The sequence below is a fragment of the Microcebus murinus genome, chromosome 23 (genome assembly GCF_040939455.1).
Source record: "Microcebus murinus isolate Inina chromosome 23, M.murinus_Inina_mat1.0, whole genome shotgun sequence".
In the NCBI taxonomy this organism is placed as follows: Eukaryota; Metazoa; Chordata; class Mammalia; order Primates; family Cheirogaleidae; genus Microcebus; species Microcebus murinus.
The window spans coordinates 22,539,266-22,559,030 of record NC_134126.1 but is presented as its reverse complement, the minus strand read 5'-3'; the positions used below and the strand labels follow the sequence as shown (position 1 = coordinate 22,559,030).

Genomic DNA, 19,765 nt, shown 5'->3' with positions numbered 1-19,765 from the left:
TTGGATTGTTTATAGAGTGAAGAATGTCACCCACTTAGCTTTCAGTTTCTATAATGTCCTTCTTTTGTCATTTCGTGAGCAGATAAAATACATGAGACAAATGTAAGAAACTGTTCCTCTGCTCTACTTCCCTACTTTGAAATGTGAGGGAAAATGAAAACCCAGGTGAACAGTAGATTTTATTTGAACTGTAATACCCTTCTGAGATATACTTACCTATTTACTTTCTCATAGAATTTATCTAATATAAGAGAACTTTAATGTGCATGCATGCTAAGAGAGTTAAGTTTTATTTTAGGAATATTTTGTTCTCTTGTTCCCTGCTAAAAAGATACATTTGTGTTAGATGACTAAAATGAAAAGCATCCCCTGAAGAATTAATTAATTACCTCCTTTTTTTTAGAAGGCAAGGGTGTTTGTTTAACATTTGACATTACCTAGTTATTCTGATCTGAGTTTTTATGAATACAGCCATTGGCATCACATATGGGTACAAAGCAGAGGCACAGTGCTCTGCCTTCCAACTATTTATGAAATTTCATCTCTTAGTAGAAAGAACAGGTGGCAAAAAAATATTATGTTTTGATTTGTATTTGCCCTTTAACACCTGAATTTAAATAAATAGTCTTTTATTTAGAATGACTGAATAAAGCATATAAATATAAATTCACTTAACAAATATTGCCTTTTGGCTTTTAGGAAATGTTCTTAAAATAGTAAAAAAAAATCAAGTATTTTCCATATTTCATGAAGGCATTATTATTTTTATATTACTGAAAATAAAGAACTATTGTGCTTTACTAATAGGCATAACATTTGAATTTAATACATTTTCCCAGGAAAAAGAGTTATTGCTTTCTGGAATGGGGTCTCTTACGATAACTAATGCAAGATTTTTGACAGGGGCAATAAACTATTAATATTGTTTATTATGAAGTACAGCACAAGATAACTACAGATGGAGGGAAGACCTCCATATGCAGTATTTAATAGGAAATTCAGAAGGGGCTCCATGGTCTCTCAGGTATTAAGAGAGTTAATTGCGTGTGTGAATTGGATAACTAATTCACCTTTGTTCAGACATTATAGACAGCTTTTATCTGAGGATACCAGTGCATTACAGACATTATTGAATTAGAGGTCATGTCATCTGATAGCGAAATACAGCCACCTCTGGTGTGGAACAAAATAACTTGCGTAGTAATAATCCATAATAATTTAGAACAAGGTCAGTAGGATGAATGTAATTATAGTCAATATTCTATTACCCAGTGTGGATTATTCATGTTGGAGATTATGTATGGCAAATTTTCAATCCTAGCTTACCTCTGTCACTTGTAGCTTTATTTTCCTCTTCCTCCTCTTCCTTCTCCAAATCATTCTTCAATTTTTCTTCTGCTATCTTCTCACCTTCCCTTCTACCTCTTAATAGCTATGTCTTAAAGTCATAGACACATGACTCAATTTTTCCAATTTTAGATCATCTGTACCAAGGCTCTTTTCCTTTACCATTGACCACACCTGACTTTGAATGGTCACATGACCATAGAATTTGTCTCTTTTGACCATTCATTTCAGGTGTCTATTGTTTAGTTTTAAGAAGGTTTTATGATACATGACAGTGAATTATAGTGCAAATAGAGGCTCTGGATTTATTTAATACTTAACAAATTTATTAAGCATGTTACTATATATTAGGCTGTTTTTTAGGTGAGTAAGACAGAAAAGGAGTCTGCCCTTCTGAAATTTAAATTCTCATTGTGGAGGGTCAAATAGAAAAATAAAGAGCAAGAGAACATTGGATAATGGGACTATACTGATCTTTAATGCAGGGAGTTCTAATAGAGAACAACTAGGGGACTATTTTAGATAGTCAAGGAGTTCTCAATGGCAAAAGAAACAACCATTTGAATGTAAGTTACAGGCATAGGGATTAGTGTCAAAACAAATGTGGAATGTTGGATGAACAAGAAAGGAACCATGTGGTTGGAGTGTCATAGGTGAGGGTAACAGTGGTATATGAGGCTATTGGAGAAGCAGGCTGGAGCCTTGTAAGGCAGGGAAAGAAGGTCTTTGGCTTTTATTCAGATGCATTGGGAAACTATTAGACTCTTAGGGAGTGACAGGTTCTGATTTACATTGTAAAATGGTCATTTACTGACAGGTATAGTTCTAATGAGGCAGTGAATAAAACAGAAGACTTTGCCTACATAGAGTGTACCTTACCTTATAGAGACAGCACAGACAATAAGCAAATACATAGTAAATGTATGTCGATGGAGATAAATGGTATAAAGAAAAATTAAAGGAAAGGGGAAGGGGATGTTAAAACAGTGGTGATGGTAGGGTGATCACCTTATTGAGGAGGAACATTTGGCCAGAGACTGGAAGGAAGCAAGAGAAGGAGCAATGTGGACATGTGAGGGAAGGCTGCCTTGACAAGAAAGAACAAATCCATAGGCCCAGAGACAGGAGTATGCTTGATATGCAAGAAAGAGCAAGGTCAGAGTGGCCAGAGCAGAATGGGAAGAGTGGCAGGAAGTGAGCTTAGAGCAGTGAGGAGGCAGGCAGGTCCTATGTGGTGTCATAGGCCACTTCAAGAACTTGACTTTTACTCCAAATGAGATAGGAAGTCATTGGGGTATGTTGAGCAATGGAGCGATAAGATAGGGATTACACTGACTGCTTTATGGAAAATAGAATATAGGAAGGCAAGGGCAAAAGAAGGGAGACCAGTTTGGAAGTTGAAGCAGCATCCAGGTGAAAATGAGGATGGCTTAAACAAGGTGTTAGTGGTTGAGGTTGTGCGGAATGCTTATTAGTCTGAATATGTTATGAAAGTAGAACACACAAGATTCTGCCTTATATGACTCTGAGGTTTTTTGCTCAAATAATTGAAAGATTGGAATTTCCATTTACTAAGTGGTAGGAAGGAAAAATGAGGGATTCAGTTTTGGACCTGTGAGTTTGAGGTACTTATTAAATGTTCAGGTGGTATTGAGTAGGCAGTTAGATATACTAGAAAGGAGTTTAGGGTAGAGGTTTACAATGTTTATTTTTCTTTGAATCCCTTATTTTAACTCTATTTGAGGAAGAAAAGTGGGGAAACAATGTATTCAGTCTAGGCCATGAGTATTTAATTTCTAAGATTTGGGATTATGTAATATTCATCATATATATCTAAGGTGCTCAGTGTATAATTGTTGAATACTGAGTCGGTCAGAGAAAAGATGAAAGACCAGGTTAAAAGACAAAGGTAGTAGAAGCCTCTGACTGTGGATATACCAAGTAGAAGTGGGGTGTGGAATTTCTCTTCAAGTTACTTAGGGACCCAAGGAGTGAAATGATTCTATTATTAACTAGTTTTTTTATATTATAAAATGAATGTATAAACAAATAAATTCAAACTATACAGAAGTACATAAAGTAAAAATAAAAATTCTCCCTCCTTACCTTTCATGCCTAGTCCTATTCTCTAGAAATAGGCACTCTTTTTTAACAGTCTATTTTATATCTTCCAAAAATTTTCTATGTTTATAAACATATACTTCTTACCTGTCTGTTGTGGGTTGTTTTTTGTTTGTTTTTTTTTTTCTTTTTGGAAACAGAGCCTTACTCTGTCTCCTAGTCTAGAGCACAGGTATCATCATAGCTCACTGCAACCTCAAACTCTTGGGCTGGAGCAATCCTCTTACCTCAGCCTCCTGAGTAGCTGGGACTACAGGTGTTTGTAACCACGCCCAGTTAATTTTTCTATTTTTTGTAGAGATGGGGTCTCACTCTTGCTCAGGCTGGTTTTAAACTCCTGGCCTCAGGCAATCTGCCCACCTCAGCCTCCCAGCTTACTAGGATTACAGGTGTGAGCCCATGCCTGGCCCATTTTTTTAAAAATTAAATAGGTCTTACATTTTGCCTTTAGCTTGCCTTTTCCCCATCTTAACAATGTACCTTGGACATCTTTCCTTATCAGTATATATAGGTCTATGTTAAGAGAGGCAGTGTAATGTAGTGACTAAAAACAAGGTTTGTGGAGCCAGGCTACGTGAATACAAATGCTGGTTCCCTATCACTAGTCGTGTGACCTTGGGCAAGTTACTTAACCTTTCTGTGCCTCAGTTTCCTCATCTGTCAAGTAGGGATAATGATAATTAGCTACCTCATAGGGTTGATGTGAGGATTAAATAGCTGATGTATGTAAAGCACTTAGAATAGTATTTGGTACATGCTGAGCACTATGTGTTTGTAAATAGCTATCAATTTATTTCAGTATATACACAAAGTGATTGTGCCGATTTAGCATAATGTGTTTAACTACTCCCCTATTAATTGGTGTTTAAAGTGTTTCTAGTGCTTGTACATATATATCTTTGTGCATTTTTGTTTTCTTTTGTGATTTGAAAGTTATTTGTAGGACAGATTTCTTGAAGTGGAATTGCTGGGTCAAAAGATGATTTCAATCACTGTTATAGCAATATTTTATCATACATATTAAATCTAAGTTCTAATTTTGGCCAAGCAAATTAACAAATTTACTTTGTGGTCTTGTAGAAAACCTAAAGATTAAAATCTGATGAGTGACAGAGAGTTTTAATGAATTGTTGTTTTCATAGCTTAAAATGGTCTAATATCTGCAATTTTATATGCTTCAAAAGGGCTTAGAAAAGTGTCATTTATATTCTTAACATGTTAAATATTATACATTTTAGGTATTTTCTATTTATGCTTTATGATTTAGCAATAATAGAGTTTTTTTAAGGTTAATGTTAATGCTATTATAATTATAGTGTTGATGTTTGTCCAAGTTTGCCTATTAGGCCTGAGCTTAACTGCAGAAGGTAAAAACCCCACCAGCTTGTGTGGGTGAGAAACTTCAGTGGGAATAATGTATTCTTGTATGTTAAGTGATTTTCATGATTTTATAATTGAGAAAAGTATGTGATGGGACCAAAATTTTGTTTCTGTAGCTCCAAATTGAAGATCAGATTTAACTGGGTTTCTTTTCCTTACTGGCCAGAAAATTAAAAATAAATTAATTAATTAAATAAATTTGACTGGACATCCAGCAGAGATTGGGAAAGAGCTAAAACAGTTTTTTCCCCTTGAAAATGCATTTTCTAGTGTTCATATTAGAGCACTTATTTAGGCCTGGACCAGATTCCGTAAAGAAAATGCCAACAATCACATTTAAAAATTTATGTAATGAAATCAGTGGAAATCAAAAAAGGCGCCATATTTGATTAATCAAATTGATAAACTTGCTAATATCTGATACAAGCAAGTTGCTATGAAGATGGCACTGTTATACATTGCTAGCAAGGCAGTTTAGCAACACATATCAGAAATGTTAAAAATATTCATGCTTCTTGATCCAGTACTTTCATTTCTGGAATTCTGTCCTGCTGAAACACCCAGAGATGTCAAGTATTTGTATATAAAAGTATTTATTATTTTAATTCTAATAGTATGATAAAAGACTGGAAACAAATGTCCAATAATAGAGAAATATTTAAATACATCATAATATCTGGTCATATGGATATGCTATATAGCTATTCAGCTCATAATTCTCATGCAAATTAAAAACTATTTATGATATGATGTTAATTGTGAATAAAAAGCCTAAAAATAAATGTAGTAACAGTTTAATAGTGTTTATTATTAGGTGTGGAATTATGGCTGATTTGTATATTCTGAATTTTAATTGGTTTCCTTATTTTATATATTTTCTGAAAATTTTACAATAAAACTATATATTGGTGTTAAAATAGGAAGAAAGTATAACCCCCAAAATGCCATTATTAGTACTTATAGACCCTTTTCCTTGAAAAGTATTTAAAAATTTTGTAAAAATGTTATGTTTTTAATAACTCAGTTTAATAAATATTTAATATCTATTTTATTAATACATGCTAGATAGAATCCTCTTCCTGCAGTTATTAAGACCTTGCAGTCTGGTAAAGGAGATAATAGAAACATAAAAGTGGTATTAATATGAAATAGTATCATAATACTCATAAGAGGGATGAATATAGAGGATTCAGAGAAGATATGAATTGTATGTAGTGAAGGGATGCAAAAAAGTGATTAAAAAAAGAACAGATTCTGAAGAACCTTCAAGAATGGGTAGGATTTTGACAAGCAGATATTGGGGACACTAGTAGGAAAAAAATTCTGAGTGTAGTATGAGGAAGAGCCCAGCCATGGGTTCTATGTGGGGAAATCCAATGAGTAAGGGAAGAAGACCAAATCATGGGTTGATACTCTGTGTTACTGAGGAGTTCAAATGCCTACATGAAGTTGGTACATGATTCAGTAGATTGAGGAGATTTGAATTCTTGAGTGGAGAAATGATGCAGTAAGTTCTGTACTAAAATGGAAGTTTAATTGAGCAGCAATTACTATGATAGAATGATACTGGATTTAAAGTAGGGATCCCATTGTAACTATAGCATTATCCCAGAAGGCACAGTGTGGTCAAAGGAATTAAAAGAAGAGAATGGCTGGGAGAAAGATTATAGGTAGATCCTATAGGACTTGGAAACTTGTCAAATGTAGGAAGAGCAAGAAAGAGAAAAAAGCCCATGTTTGGTCTAAAGCTTTTGTGCCAGAGTGACTCAGAAAGAGGAAATGATTTCAGGGACAACAATAAAGAATTTAAGTGCGTTGAATTTTAGACTTCAGTAGCTCATCCAGATAAAATTGGCCTAAGAATGAATGAAACTCTTCTTAGAACTCTATTAGGTACTGTTTATTTCTGATCACTGGAACTTTACAGATACACACACTATTTAGTTTGTGATGGCTCATCTCATTCTGATGAGTCAGCATCTGATTTAACAAGCATTGACTGAATGCCTGTCGTGTCCTGCACACCATATAGGCAGTGGAAGTGCACAGATGAAAAAGACTTGGTCCTTTCCCCAAAGCAGTCATCATCTAGGAGAACTGAAAACCACACAAGTAATTTTATGGATTGCATACAAGACTCTTAGCTTCAGGTTCAGGCCTTACTGTTAGAGTGCCACAATATAGGTATTTGTGATAAGGGGAATGTGTTGTCAAAAGACTAAATAATATGGACTTAGTGCTTAGCTCCTTTTGTGAGTGAGTGATTTTCAAAGCCATATACAGTATGGATCCTTAAACTTCAGTTTGAATATGGGGAAATGTGAAACACTGAGTACTCTAGAGAGGACAGAGAGTATTAGCTAAACAAAAAAAAAAAAAAAAAAGAGAGAGAGAGGGAAAAATTAAACACCATAATGTCCTATATTACTATTATCAGAATGAAGGATAGTAGAAGACTGTTAAGTAGATCACTGCTAGAAAGAGATGTATGAAAATCCCAGGATTAATATTATGACAATTACCCTTTATTGAGCCTTTATTCTATGCTGGGCAGAGTGTCAGGTACTTTATGTATTTATTGAATTCCTTGAAATGAAATAAAATGTAAAATAGAAAAAGATTTTGGGGAGGCTTCCATTGACTTTTTTACATATGCATTGACAGTCAGTGATTTTTTTTGTCAAGATTTATCTGTCCTTGATAGATGGTGTTTAATAACATTTAAAAATATGCTGAAAAAGCTGCCTTCTTCATATGAGTAGGGTGATTTATTTTTAATACATTATTCTTAATTTTCTATTTTTGGAAACTACAGTTATATCTTCACAAAGTATACTCCTGCAATTACTGTTTTTGAGATTTCTAGACCAAATTTAATTCTTTCTTGTAGTATTGTTTGGAGTCAATGTAGCTGTGGTGGGTTTTTGATACTTAACTGTAGTTTTTTTAATGAAAAGATTCTAATTAGCAAAAGGGGTTGAAGTTTTAATGGTTAAAATAAAATGAAAATAAAAGAAAAATAAAATAAAACAACAGAAAAATAGGGTGAAATAATAATTACCATAGCAGTATTACTGCTAAAATACTGATCATTTCATATTTATTAGATTTCTGTGACTTACATGAAAGTGATTTTTATGATTTTAGTTTAGTTTTATAGATATATATCAGAATACAGAATTAATTAGTATAACTTGTCTCATTAATGGCTACCCAATTAATCTTCCTAAGTAGCTCTACTTGATCTTAAAGAACACATTATATGTATGGGGGATCATGAAATGGGAAAAGTACTATCCGTGTTTTCCGGAAAATAAGACCTGCCCATAAAATAAGCCCTAGCAGGATTTCTAAGCATTTGTGCAATATAAGCCCTATCCTGAGAATAAGACCTAGTGATGGGCGTGGCTACGCAGTGTATCTGCACAACCCATGCATTTTGTCACGGAGCGGTAAAGAAGATGAGCAGCCCTTCACATGTGCCCCATTGTGACAGCTACTATCCCAGAGGTGACCAGAAAGGTGTGGACAGCCCCACCAAGGTTGGCTCCCCCTGTCAGGTCTTGGCCATCCTGTGCGTGCTGCAAGCTGAGGCTTTGAGGGAAAAATAACACATCCCCTGAAAATAAGCCCTAGGGTATCTTCTTGAGGAAAAATAAATATAAGGCCCTATCTTATTTTCAGGGAAACACGGTATTACCATATCATTTGTAAGGACATAATTACATGCCAGATGCCAAATTTCCCTTCTAGTCCTGGACTGGGCATTTTTAAAATGGAGTAATAATACTGTTGTTTCTTTCCCCTACTGTAGTTTACAGCTTTAAATAAATAAGCTGTAGTTTATAGCATATTTATGTATTTCTACTTGACCAAGGGGCCATGCTTGAAAAAATTATTATATAAACAGATCAGAACATAATCCGGTGTTTCTAAGACTAAATATTTAAATGTAAAACAGACTTTAGCTGTATATATGTATATATTTAATTTCCCTTCAAAGGAAGAAATAGGTTGTCATTTTAAAAATAATTGCTATCAGCAGCTATGCTTGAAACCATACTCACCAGTCACTAATAACAAAAAGGCATTTTGTTAAATATGCTTGTCTTGATATGGCACTTGATATTAATGTGTTTCGTTGACTTGTTTTTGATTCACTATTAGAATCCTTTTTTTGTTTTTCTAATGTCTTAAGTAACTATTAATTTGAGGATCTTAATTTTTTTTTTTTTTTTGGTTATATTTGTTCATAGGTGGCAAGCTCTGGTCATATATCAGTAAATTTTTGAGCAGAAGTCCTGAAGAAAGCTTTGAAATCAAGGAAATGAAAAAATCTACACTTACTAAAGTTCACCTGCAACAGCCAACTTCTAGTCCTCAGGACAGCAGCAGCTTTGAATCCAGAGGAAGTGATGGTGCAAGCATGCTTCAAGTTCTGCCTTTGAAGACTAGTCTTACTCCAAGTTCTCAAGATGATAGCAACCAGGAAGATGATGGCCAAGATAGCTCTCCAAAGTGGCCAGATTCTGGTTCAAGTTCAGAAGAAGAATGCACTACTAGTTATTTAACATTATGTAATGAATATGGGCAAGAAAAGATTGAGCCAGGGTCTTTGAACGAGGAGCCCTTCATGAAGACTGAAGGGAACGGTGTTGATACCACAGCTATTAAAAGCTTCCCAGCATACCTTGTTGCTGACAGTGACAGCACCAGCACTCAGCCAAGAGCTCATGAGCTGAAGTTCTTCCCTAGAGATGATGACCCAGAAGCAGTTAGTTCTCCAAGAACTTCAGATTCCCTCAGTAGATCCAAAAATAGCCCCATGGAATTTTTTAGGATAGACAGTAAGGATAGCACAAGTGAACTCTTGGGACTTGATTTTGGAGAAAAATTGTATAGTTTAAAATCAGAACCTTTAAAACCATTCTTTACTCTTCCAGATGGAGACAGCAATTCCAAGAGTTTTAATACTAGTGAAAGCCTGGTACAGTTTAAAGCTCAGGACACCATTAGCAGGGGCTCAGATGACTCAGTGCCAGTTATTTCATTTAAAGATGCTGCTTTTGATGATGTCAGTGGTACTGATGAAGGAAGACCTGATCTTCTTGTAAATTTACCTGGTGAATTGGAGCCAACAAAAGAAGCTGCAGGAATAGGACCTACTAAGTTTACACAGACTAATACAGGCATAATAGAAAGTAAACTATTGGAAGCCCCTGATGTTTTATGCCTCAGTCTTAGTACTGAACAGTGCCAAGCACATGAAGAGAAAGGCACAGAGGAATTGAGTGATCCCTCTAGGCCCAGATCTCATAGTATAACAGAGAAACACTATGCACAGGAGGATCTTGGAACCTTATTTGTAGCGGCTCTTGATCATAGTAGTTCAGGAGATATGTCTTTGTTACACAGCTCAGATCCTAAGTTTCAAGGACTTGGAGTGGTTGATTCGGCAGTAACTACAGATAACACCGAAGAAAGCTTATTGCATATTTCTAGTCCACTCTCAGGTGCTAATGAATATATTGCAAACACAGACACTTTAAAAACAGAAGAAGTATTGCTGTTTACAGATCAAACTGATGATTTAGCTAAAGAGGAACCGACTTCTTTATTCCAGAGAGACTCTGAGTCTAAGGGAGAAAGTAGGTTAGCACTAGAAGGAGACAAGGAAATACATCAGATTTTTGAGGACCTTGATAAAAAATTAGCACTAAACTCCAGGTTTTACATCCCAGAGGGCTGCATTCAAAGATGGGCAGCTGAAATGGTGGTAGCCCTTGATGCTTTACATAGAGAGGGAATTGTGTGCCGCGATTTGAACCCAAACAACATCTTATTGAATGATAGAGGTCAGGAACTTTTGCAAATGCATTTCTTTTTATTCGCTGTTGCTTCCAATTAACTGAGTAGGCGTTTTATCTTGTAATTAGTATCTTCATTTCCTGTCTGTAGCTTCATTATCAGTGCAGCAAATTCACCCCCAGTAATAGCTTCTAGTACTTAATGATGCCATTATTCTTAATGATACTGTTTTTAGCTACAAAAGGAGTAATTACAGTTCACTTCTGCAGAAAATGGAAGAGAAAAATGTTTTGATTTCTCCTGTCGTTTTGTTTTTAGGACACATTCAGCTAACGTATTTTAGCAGGTGGAGTGAGGTTGAAGATTCCTGTGACAGCGATGCCATAGAGAGAATGTACTGTGCCCCAGGTTAGAGCAATCTCCTAAAATGTTTCACTTGAAAAACTGGTTGAGCAGCGCTCATTTCTTTATAGAAGTTGTATTTTTCACTAGCAGTTTACATATGCATTGGATTTGGTTATCTGTGTAACCCTTCAAAAAAGAAAACGTGGGGCTAAAACCATTAAATAATCCATATGTATATATGTGTATGTATATGTTGTGTGTGTATTAATTGCTGTTATTAAATGGGTTAACATAATACTTCACATAGAACTGGCAATGATTTCTTAGAAATGGCTTAACTTCTTAGTGTTTAGAAGGACCCTTACCTTTACCCTGACCCTCTTTAGATGGATAATTTTTATTAAGATGTAAGAAGTAGCTGACTAAAAGGGTAACATTCTTAAGGCCAAAAATGGATAAAATGTTTTTTTTTTTAAATGTAATATGATTTTAGTGATGAGCGAACCTGGCATTTTAGAACAAATTTTTAAGTTTTCTGTATTTGAGAAAATTTAGAAAGCATGTTGTACTTATTTTAAATTAGTGTGTTCAGCCAAATATTTGACACAACAGGTTTCTCTTGCCCTTACTCTATTGTCTTTATTTTTTAAAAATGAAAGATTCATATCTGCAGGTGTTAGGTCCTTTGCTGACAAATTATAGGTAGCTTAAGCCTATGAATTGGATTTGAGATAGTTTGTCTCTGTCATCAGTGCAAGATGGGACTGTATTTGAATCCAGAGTTTGTTCACCTTTTGCCTAGCCTTAGATTCTTTGGATGGCCAAAGTCACCCCACTGGCCTTCAAAGGAGTTCAAGCTGATTGTGTTGACACGATCTGCTTCAATGTTGTTCAATATTGTACTTAATGCTTACTAGCTAACCAGTGTATTGATGCTAACCTTGTTTCTCTGCATAATAGGAAATGATTATAATTAGGATTAAAAGAGCTATATTGTTTTTAGTTACAATCTTCATTGTTAAGAATTATTTCAGTATTGGAGACTAGCAAAAATTTTTAACCTACAAAACAAATATCCTAAAACTTTCTTGAAAACAACTAACCGGGTTTTCTTTTTTTTCCTCCTTCTTCCCTATAATTGGGATTGTTTGATTTTATTTTTTCTTAGAGACAATAGGAGCACACTTACATTTTTTGTTTTTTTCAAATAGGTAATGTAATGCTGTGTTTTGAAACCCTGTTAGTAAGATTTAGTTAATGGGATAACAAAAAATTTTATAGTGAAATCACTTTGTTATAGTTATCTGATTTTTTTTATAGATCCCCTCTTTCACTTTCTAATTTGACAAGAAATAACATTTTAGGTACCAGTGTACATGAATATGTTTGTTAATTATAATGAATTTAGAGCTTTTAGGAACAAAATTAAATCTGGGAGTTCTTTTGAGTGAAGCCTGTAATATCCTAAAGTGAAGTTGAGTGTAACTGCACAAAACCAAATGTTTATGGGGTCATTGTTTAGTGTTTATAACCAGCTCCTTATTTCCTATTTTTATTGCTACTTTCTTACTGAAAACTATCTGTAAGTTTATACTTTGGCATTCTAGCAGATTATTTTTCTTTATTCTCAAGCTCAGTCATGTTACTTTAATATCCATAACATGTTGGCATCCTGAGAGCTTTAATATATGTGCAGTAAAACCACACTATATTCATCAACAGATGCATACTTTCAGTCTCGTGTAATGAAATACTGAATTTAATACAGATTAGTTTCCAAGTTCTAGTTTTAAAGCCTTTTCCCAGAAATTATAATTCTCTTAGTTTACCGGCAGGTGGCAGTCTACCATTAATAGATTTTTGCTGTCCTCTCCCAGGTTGTCCTTCACTAGCTTTTGAAAAAAGCTATAGTCTGAAGAGGTGCTTTGTTGTAATTATTTGCATAAAAGAATTACACTTTTAAGCTTTGTGAGTAGCAAAAATGTTTTAGTATTATAGCATGCTTTGCACAATATGGAAAGTCTCTTCATTCCTTAGGCCTATTAGTTTTAGCAACAAGATAAAACTAAACCAGTAATGGCCTTAACAGAAAAGTAATGCTGATGTTCTAATTTAGATGATCTTAAACCTTGGGTGTTATAGAACTCAGTAAAGTCTATGTGCTCCTGCCCCTCACTTACACCACAAGGGGAAATGAAGCAAAAGTGTGTAGATTGCTGTTTGTCTCAAAACTAAATAACAATGCTACTGGCAAAAACTACAGGTAGGCTTTCCTCTCTTCTCAAAGGGTGGGAGCAATGATAATATGTTAATATTTCAACAGTTAAAAATCACAAATCGATAAATACATGGGGGGCATAGAGCACTTAGCCACCTTTGGATCCACCCTTAGAAACACTAAGAGATGAAATAATTCCCTTCTCATGTGGCCCCTACCCTCCCACTTCCCAACTCTGTCCTTAGTATTATTGTTAAGTAACTCTAAAGCATGTTAAGCAGCTGATGTTTGGTTAGAAAGTAAAGTTGTCATAAGATTATGATGAGAACAATTCACTTCTATTTAAACAGCATGCAACCTCTACCCCTACCACTCCACCCTCCTGGGAATCCTTATCACATATTTGTCCTAAAAACATTATCCACCTGCCCTGTACTTTATAATATCAGCAATGTATCTTTTTATCTTGTGGATGATGTGCCTTTATATTTTGAGAAAAATTTCCAGTAACAGATTCGATTTACATGGACAGAAACTTGAGCAAATGCCAGACTAGCAGGGGGGCCATTATTCTGCTCTATAAATAAGTTTAAAAAAGAAAAAACACACACACAGAAACCTGTGAATCAACATGTTTTGGTCTAATTGAGGGGAAAAGCAAGACAGATAAATTTTGAAATGCAAATGATCACCTTCTGTTATTTAAGTATAGTTTCTGCCAACTTTGTGATCTTAGATTTTAAAAAGTCATAGTCATTTCAACAATGTATACTCCTGAGGATGTCCAATATTCACAAGCTTCTACAACAAAACTGAGAACTTTTTTTTAAAAAGTTGCTACTTTTTTATATTAAAGAAAACAATTCCAACAACAAAAAGACAAAAACCATGGAGCTTTCTCTGTCTACATCTGTGAAAAAGCCAGCGCATAAATGGCTGCAGCTGCAGACCCATCAAGAGGGTCTTGAGAATACGAATTCACTGATCAAACCCAGCCCTGTTTTCAAAGTAGAAGCCATTCCTTTTAGGTTCACTTTGTATCCTTAGATTATCTAGGATGATTCTCTAGAAAGGTTTTATTTTAAATAAACATCATTCATGGTAAATGGGTTTCTTTCATACCACAGAAACACAGAATGGAGTTCAGGAAGAAAAAAAGCAAAGAAATAGTCCACAAAGTAGGAATAGATTGTATAGCATGACAATATAAATACAGCACCGTCTAGTTCCCACATTAGGAGACTTTTAGATACTTTATTAGGAGACTTTTAGACAGGTTCTATTTTTTATCATTAGAGATTACAGAATAAAAACTGGGGTAAATTGATTATTCTTCTTCAGAGGACTTCCTTGTGGTTACTCTGATTTTATTTCCATTTGTACACTTACATAGGCACAAACGTTTTTAGCCAAAGGATGTTATGTGCTTTATCATTTGAACTATTATCATAATATAGAATAAACTTTTGTTACAGTGTACTGTTTTCAGTATAAAAGAAAAGTAAAATGTCAAGAAAGTATGTATATTTTTCTTTTCTTACAACTATTTGTTTTTGACTCTCATCAAAAAGCAGCTAGAAAATAGAAACTGTACTACTAAACGTACACAAAAAAGCTGTTTTTGGAAGTTTAATATGCAATCTAAGACAAGTGAGTAAAATTATTTATGTGTTAGTTATTATGCTAATGTATAGTCACTTAAGTTTCCCATTCTAGTTTTAAATAAGTTTATATGGTTGTACTATCAATGTGTTTCCTTCACTTGTATTTTTCCATCCCATTAAGAACCTTTAATTTTAAATGCTTGAAATTTATTAATAGAATGATATTTCTTATTAAATACTTGTCAGACTTGAGAATTTTTAGGTGAATATGTGTGTAAATTGGAGGAGTCCAAAATGCTTTCCACTGCAGCCCAATCTCCACGCTCCCAGATGTCAGACGACAGCTTTGCTTCCTCTCCTAGGCGATTTCACACTTGGAAGCAGCTCACAGCTGACGGTGAAAAGTGAAACATAGAAAAATCATGCTGAAAACTATCTGCAAAATTCGGTTTTAGAGCATGACATTTATTTACTACCATCCTTTGCTCTTCTAGCCTGACTTTATCAAATAATCCATGAATATATTTTAGGGGAGTAGTCTCCCCAACCCTCACCATAAACACGCTCTCCACTCGATTTGTTTCTTTTTAGGCATGGTACTTGCTTTGTGTGATAGTTGTGTATTTGATAACTAAAATGAGGACTTAGACCATGGATGGTTTAAAATAAAATATTTTGAGATCATTAGAAATTTAAGATTTAGAATATTTAGATGGAGGAAAGCTACCAAACCTGGATCTTTGTCCCATTTCAGGACTCATTGCTTGACCTCAGGCAATTTATAAAGACTCTCTAGGCCTCCATTTGACAGTAGTAAAGTAAATTTGTTGAGTATAAGTAAAATCACAGATGTCAAATCATCTTGACACCCTTCTTATACAAAATTTAGTCAAAATTCAAGTTTATCTTATGAAGGCAGGAATTTTTTCCTCCAAGATAAATATTGATTTTTCATCTAACATTAGTAGGATTAAAAGAATGATTTCATTTGGAAGACGTTATAGGTATATATTTTTACTCATTTATAAATTTGTACATAAAATGTATAATGTGGAAATGAGGGATTTATGGAAAATATTTTCATTTTAGAGAAATGAAGTCAAGACAACTTTTGAGTATGATAAAAGGATATCAAGATTCTCAACACAAAATTGTTTAAAGAAGAAAAAAAGTTATTTGGGTATGAGAATTTATGGGTCCTGGGTAATTTCAGCAAGCATGAGGAATCTAATTTTAGGAATGTGAATTTGATAGTGAAACCAAATAAATATAGATGTATATTTTGAAATAATCATGACATAATTAGGAAAATGGCTTATAGCCCTGGCATAGTCTTTTTTTTTTTTTTTTTACCTCTCTAAAGGAAAAGGAAGAAAAAGACGAAAGACAACTGTAGAAATAATTTTAAAAGAGTAAAATGCTTGTGGTTAATATTTAAATACTATGTTTCAAACAGTAACTCTTTGTTTGATTTACCCTTAAGCAAAACTTCAGTAGTAGCTCTCTTGGACATAGTAGATGTTTTAATGTTTTCCTTGAATGATTAGCAAATATGTTTAATCCTTTGCCTTTAGTTCTTACTGTCATAAAAACCAAATCTATTTCTTGTTCAGGAGGAACCAGTAAATTTTCCAGTTTGTCATGGAATAGTGAACGTTTTACACTGAGGAAAATTTTCTGATATACTTTACTTCTGTATACCGGTGAAGCTTTTGACAAAAGTATAAAATATAAGCAAAAAAGACTTCCAGTCTACACAAGTTTCACCTTATCTAGGCAAGGCCCTTTTCATGCTAAAGAGATTGAAGGGTTACTGTAGGAAGATTTGAGGGTCTGAAAGCCTGGGATCCGTCCCTAGGTAGGATATATCCTGGAGCCCTTACAACTACCCTAACCATGGGCCAGTCACCTTCACATCTGGGTGGAGGCCACTCCGTATTGAAACAGACTCATCTTGAATCCATGTATCTCATGTCAAGCCAGAATGTGATTTGTGTGTAGTGGTAAGAATGAGACAAAGTAACAGCAAAGAGTTCAATCCCTGTTATTTGGCATTTTAGTGAATGATATTAACAAGAGAAGAAATTCTTTAGCTGTTAGAGAATTTATAAGGGTGAATGAATGGATAATGTTTTGATACAGAAGAGGTAACGTACAGTATCTCTATATATCTTATAATACCACTTTGTATCTGGGGTGAGGGGTTTACCTCAAGCTTTAGATTATTAAAAGCAAGTTAATTTGAATGTTGTATTATCTCCAAACCTTTTTCTTGGTGATCTTGGGAAAATTTCTTTTTCAGAAGAGGAACATGAGACTAGAGACTTACAGTTTAAAGTAATAGCTGCAGTGTGATGTTTCTTATTTTTTATGTCTAAATTGATTTTTGGCAAGTATTCAGTAATTGGCCTCACCACTGCATTATTATAAAGAAGAAAGTGAACTTTCCTTTGCCTCTGATATTTAACAAAGAAGATATAATGCAGAGTCTTTAAACATTATGTATCAGAGCAATTGGCTAGCTACCTTGATCAAATTATTAATTTCCATACCCCGTAAAATCTTGTCAATTTGAATCTACATAAACTAAGCAGGACTTACTCCTTCTTAAGCAAATCTTACAAATACCTCCTTCAAATAAACATATAAAAGTACTAAGATTTTAAAAAATTAATGATGATAAGGCAAGTAGGATTCCTGAAGCTCCTTTAATAGCAGTGCATGTAGCTCTCTGCTTGCCTAACATGGTAACAGAGTGGCAGAGAGAGAAAACTGTGCCTGTCTTCTCACAATTTTCAGTTAGCCTTTTTCTCATCAATCAACTTTAATGGCTTTGGTTGGGTAACATTGTGACACTCGATGGCTATTCAGAGTGGAGTTGTTGTGATATGATCAATGGAAAATGGAGCATGCTGTTGGTTTTTTTCCTTCTAAAAATGCAGGGTGAGAGTGTAAGCAAGATTGTATAGAGCTCAGAATTATAATTATAATCAGTCAAGCAGAAGTCATATGGTAGTTACCTGTTTCTTATTTTATCTCACAAGAAAATGGTATAGTAATGATACCTATAAACTCCCTTGAACAAGTAATTCTTGGCTCTGGAGTGCTGAATCAAGTGAAATCAAGGAATTTTGACCCAAGTTGTGCAGATAATTGCAGGAAAGCTTAGAACATGGTTGCCAGGTCACCACGACAACAAGAAGCTCAGAGCTGGGTAGTGAGAGAAAAGCAGAATCAGGTATTTGCCAAGCCTAGCTTGAACTAGCTGAGTGTAGTCTGTACTCATGTCCACTACCCCACAATACAACTGGCCCAGGGGTTCAGATAATTGAATTATCCCAAAACCAACTGAATTAATAATGAGGTAGTGGCAGGGAGCAAGGCTAAGAGACAGATGAGCCAAGAAAGTGAATTGTGTGCAAGGCGGAGTGGCACCACAGCCCCCATCACCTGGCGGCTGGGGGACGAGGATAGCCCCAGCTGTTGCAGACATCTCTCCAGAAAGTGCCATTCTCTGTCACTGGTCTTCTCTGGATAATATGCTCCCTAATTAGAGTAATGTGACTCCAGGAACTTTCAAACAGTTCATATACCCTGCTTGACCAATATGGCATTTGAATAAGCAATTGAGTACAATATTGGAGGACTTTATGGAATATAGAATGGATAATTGGGCACCCAATGTTTTCTGAAATAGTATAAAATAAGAAAAAAGGAGCAAAATGCCCATTTAAAAGGATGGGCTAGGAAATGAAAATTCCAGGCTCGTTAGTCTGTTACCTGGGAATTAAGATCTTCTGCCTTAGAGTTGTTATGAGACCAGAGGCCAGTAAGTTTCTTCTGTCTGATGTGACTTCTTTCAAATATACAGTCCTGTGGACAGTTGTGCACCTTTGGACTTTCAAACTTTAAACTCTTAAACTTTGATAATTTAGTTAATAGATATTAGAGGAGCATTTCAAACCTGGAATTTTGTTCTCATAGTTGATATGGCTTTTAGTTTTCTTTCAGTTGTAATATTTTGTCTTGTTTGTGGAAACTTTATTTACTTTTTTTTATTTATGAGACAGAGTCCCACTCTGTCACTGGGGCTAGAGTGCACTGGCGTCATCATAACTCACTGCAATCTCAAGCTCCTGGGCTCAAGTGATGCTCCTCCCTCAGCCTCCTGAGTAGCTGGAGCTACAGATGCGTGCCACAATGCCTGGCTAATTTTCTATTTTTAGTAGAGATGGGGTCTCACTCTTGCTCAGGCTAGCCTTGAACTCTTGAACTCAAGCGATCCTCTCGCCTTGGCGTCCCAGAGTGCTAGGGTTACAGGAGTGAGCCATGGAACCTGGCCTTGTTTTTGGAAACTTTAAGAAAAAATTTATCTGTGTTTAAAATAGTACACTGGGGAAAGCTAGCTAGCGTAGATGTCCCACAATGCACTTGAATGGATTCGTTTTTTGATAACATTTAAAATATATTTCTAACTGGTACTAATGATCTCACCAGACCATCAGCCAGATATTATAGCCAGTTTACAAATTTGTATCACATTTTATGTAATTAAGTACCTAGATTCCTGAAATTGAACAAGGGCAGAGGAAACCTGGATTTATTTCCCCATCCTGTCTTTTTCCTGCCCCCAGGGTTTTTCAGCTTTCTTTTCTTAGTGTAGCACATGTTAGTAAACCATGGCTCCCAGAGGCAGGCACTGTGCTCTGCACAGGGAGCGTGAGAAGGTGTCCACTCTACCACCTGCATTTAACCACTGTCATCTCTTGCTGGGAATACTAACCTCCATTCTCACCCTGAACTCTTTGTTTCTCCCTGCAGCTGAGGATGCTTTAGAACAGTGGTCCCCAACCTTTTTGGCACCAGGGACTGGTTTCATGGAAGACAATTTTTTCTGCCGATGAGGGTGGGGTGGGATGGTTTCTGGATATTCAAGCACGTT

General features: G+C 35.2%; 1 protein-coding gene across 8 annotated transcripts in view; it reads left to right on the top strand.

Moving 5' to 3' along the window:
• Positions 1–19,765, top strand: part of RPS6KC1 (ribosomal protein S6 kinase C1) — a 139,058-nt gene that overhangs the window by 98,821 nt on the left and 20,472 nt on the right. For all 8 annotated transcript variants that reach the window (XM_012781623.2, XM_012781622.2, XM_075997058.1 and 5 more), the window contains 2 exons: positions 9,105–10,703; positions 10,975–11,064. In XM_012781623.2, the coding sequence (XP_012637077.2) occupies positions 9,105–10,703; positions 10,975–11,064 (1,689 nt within the window). The remainder of the gene's footprint in view (positions 1–9,104; positions 10,704–10,974; positions 11,065–19,765) is intronic.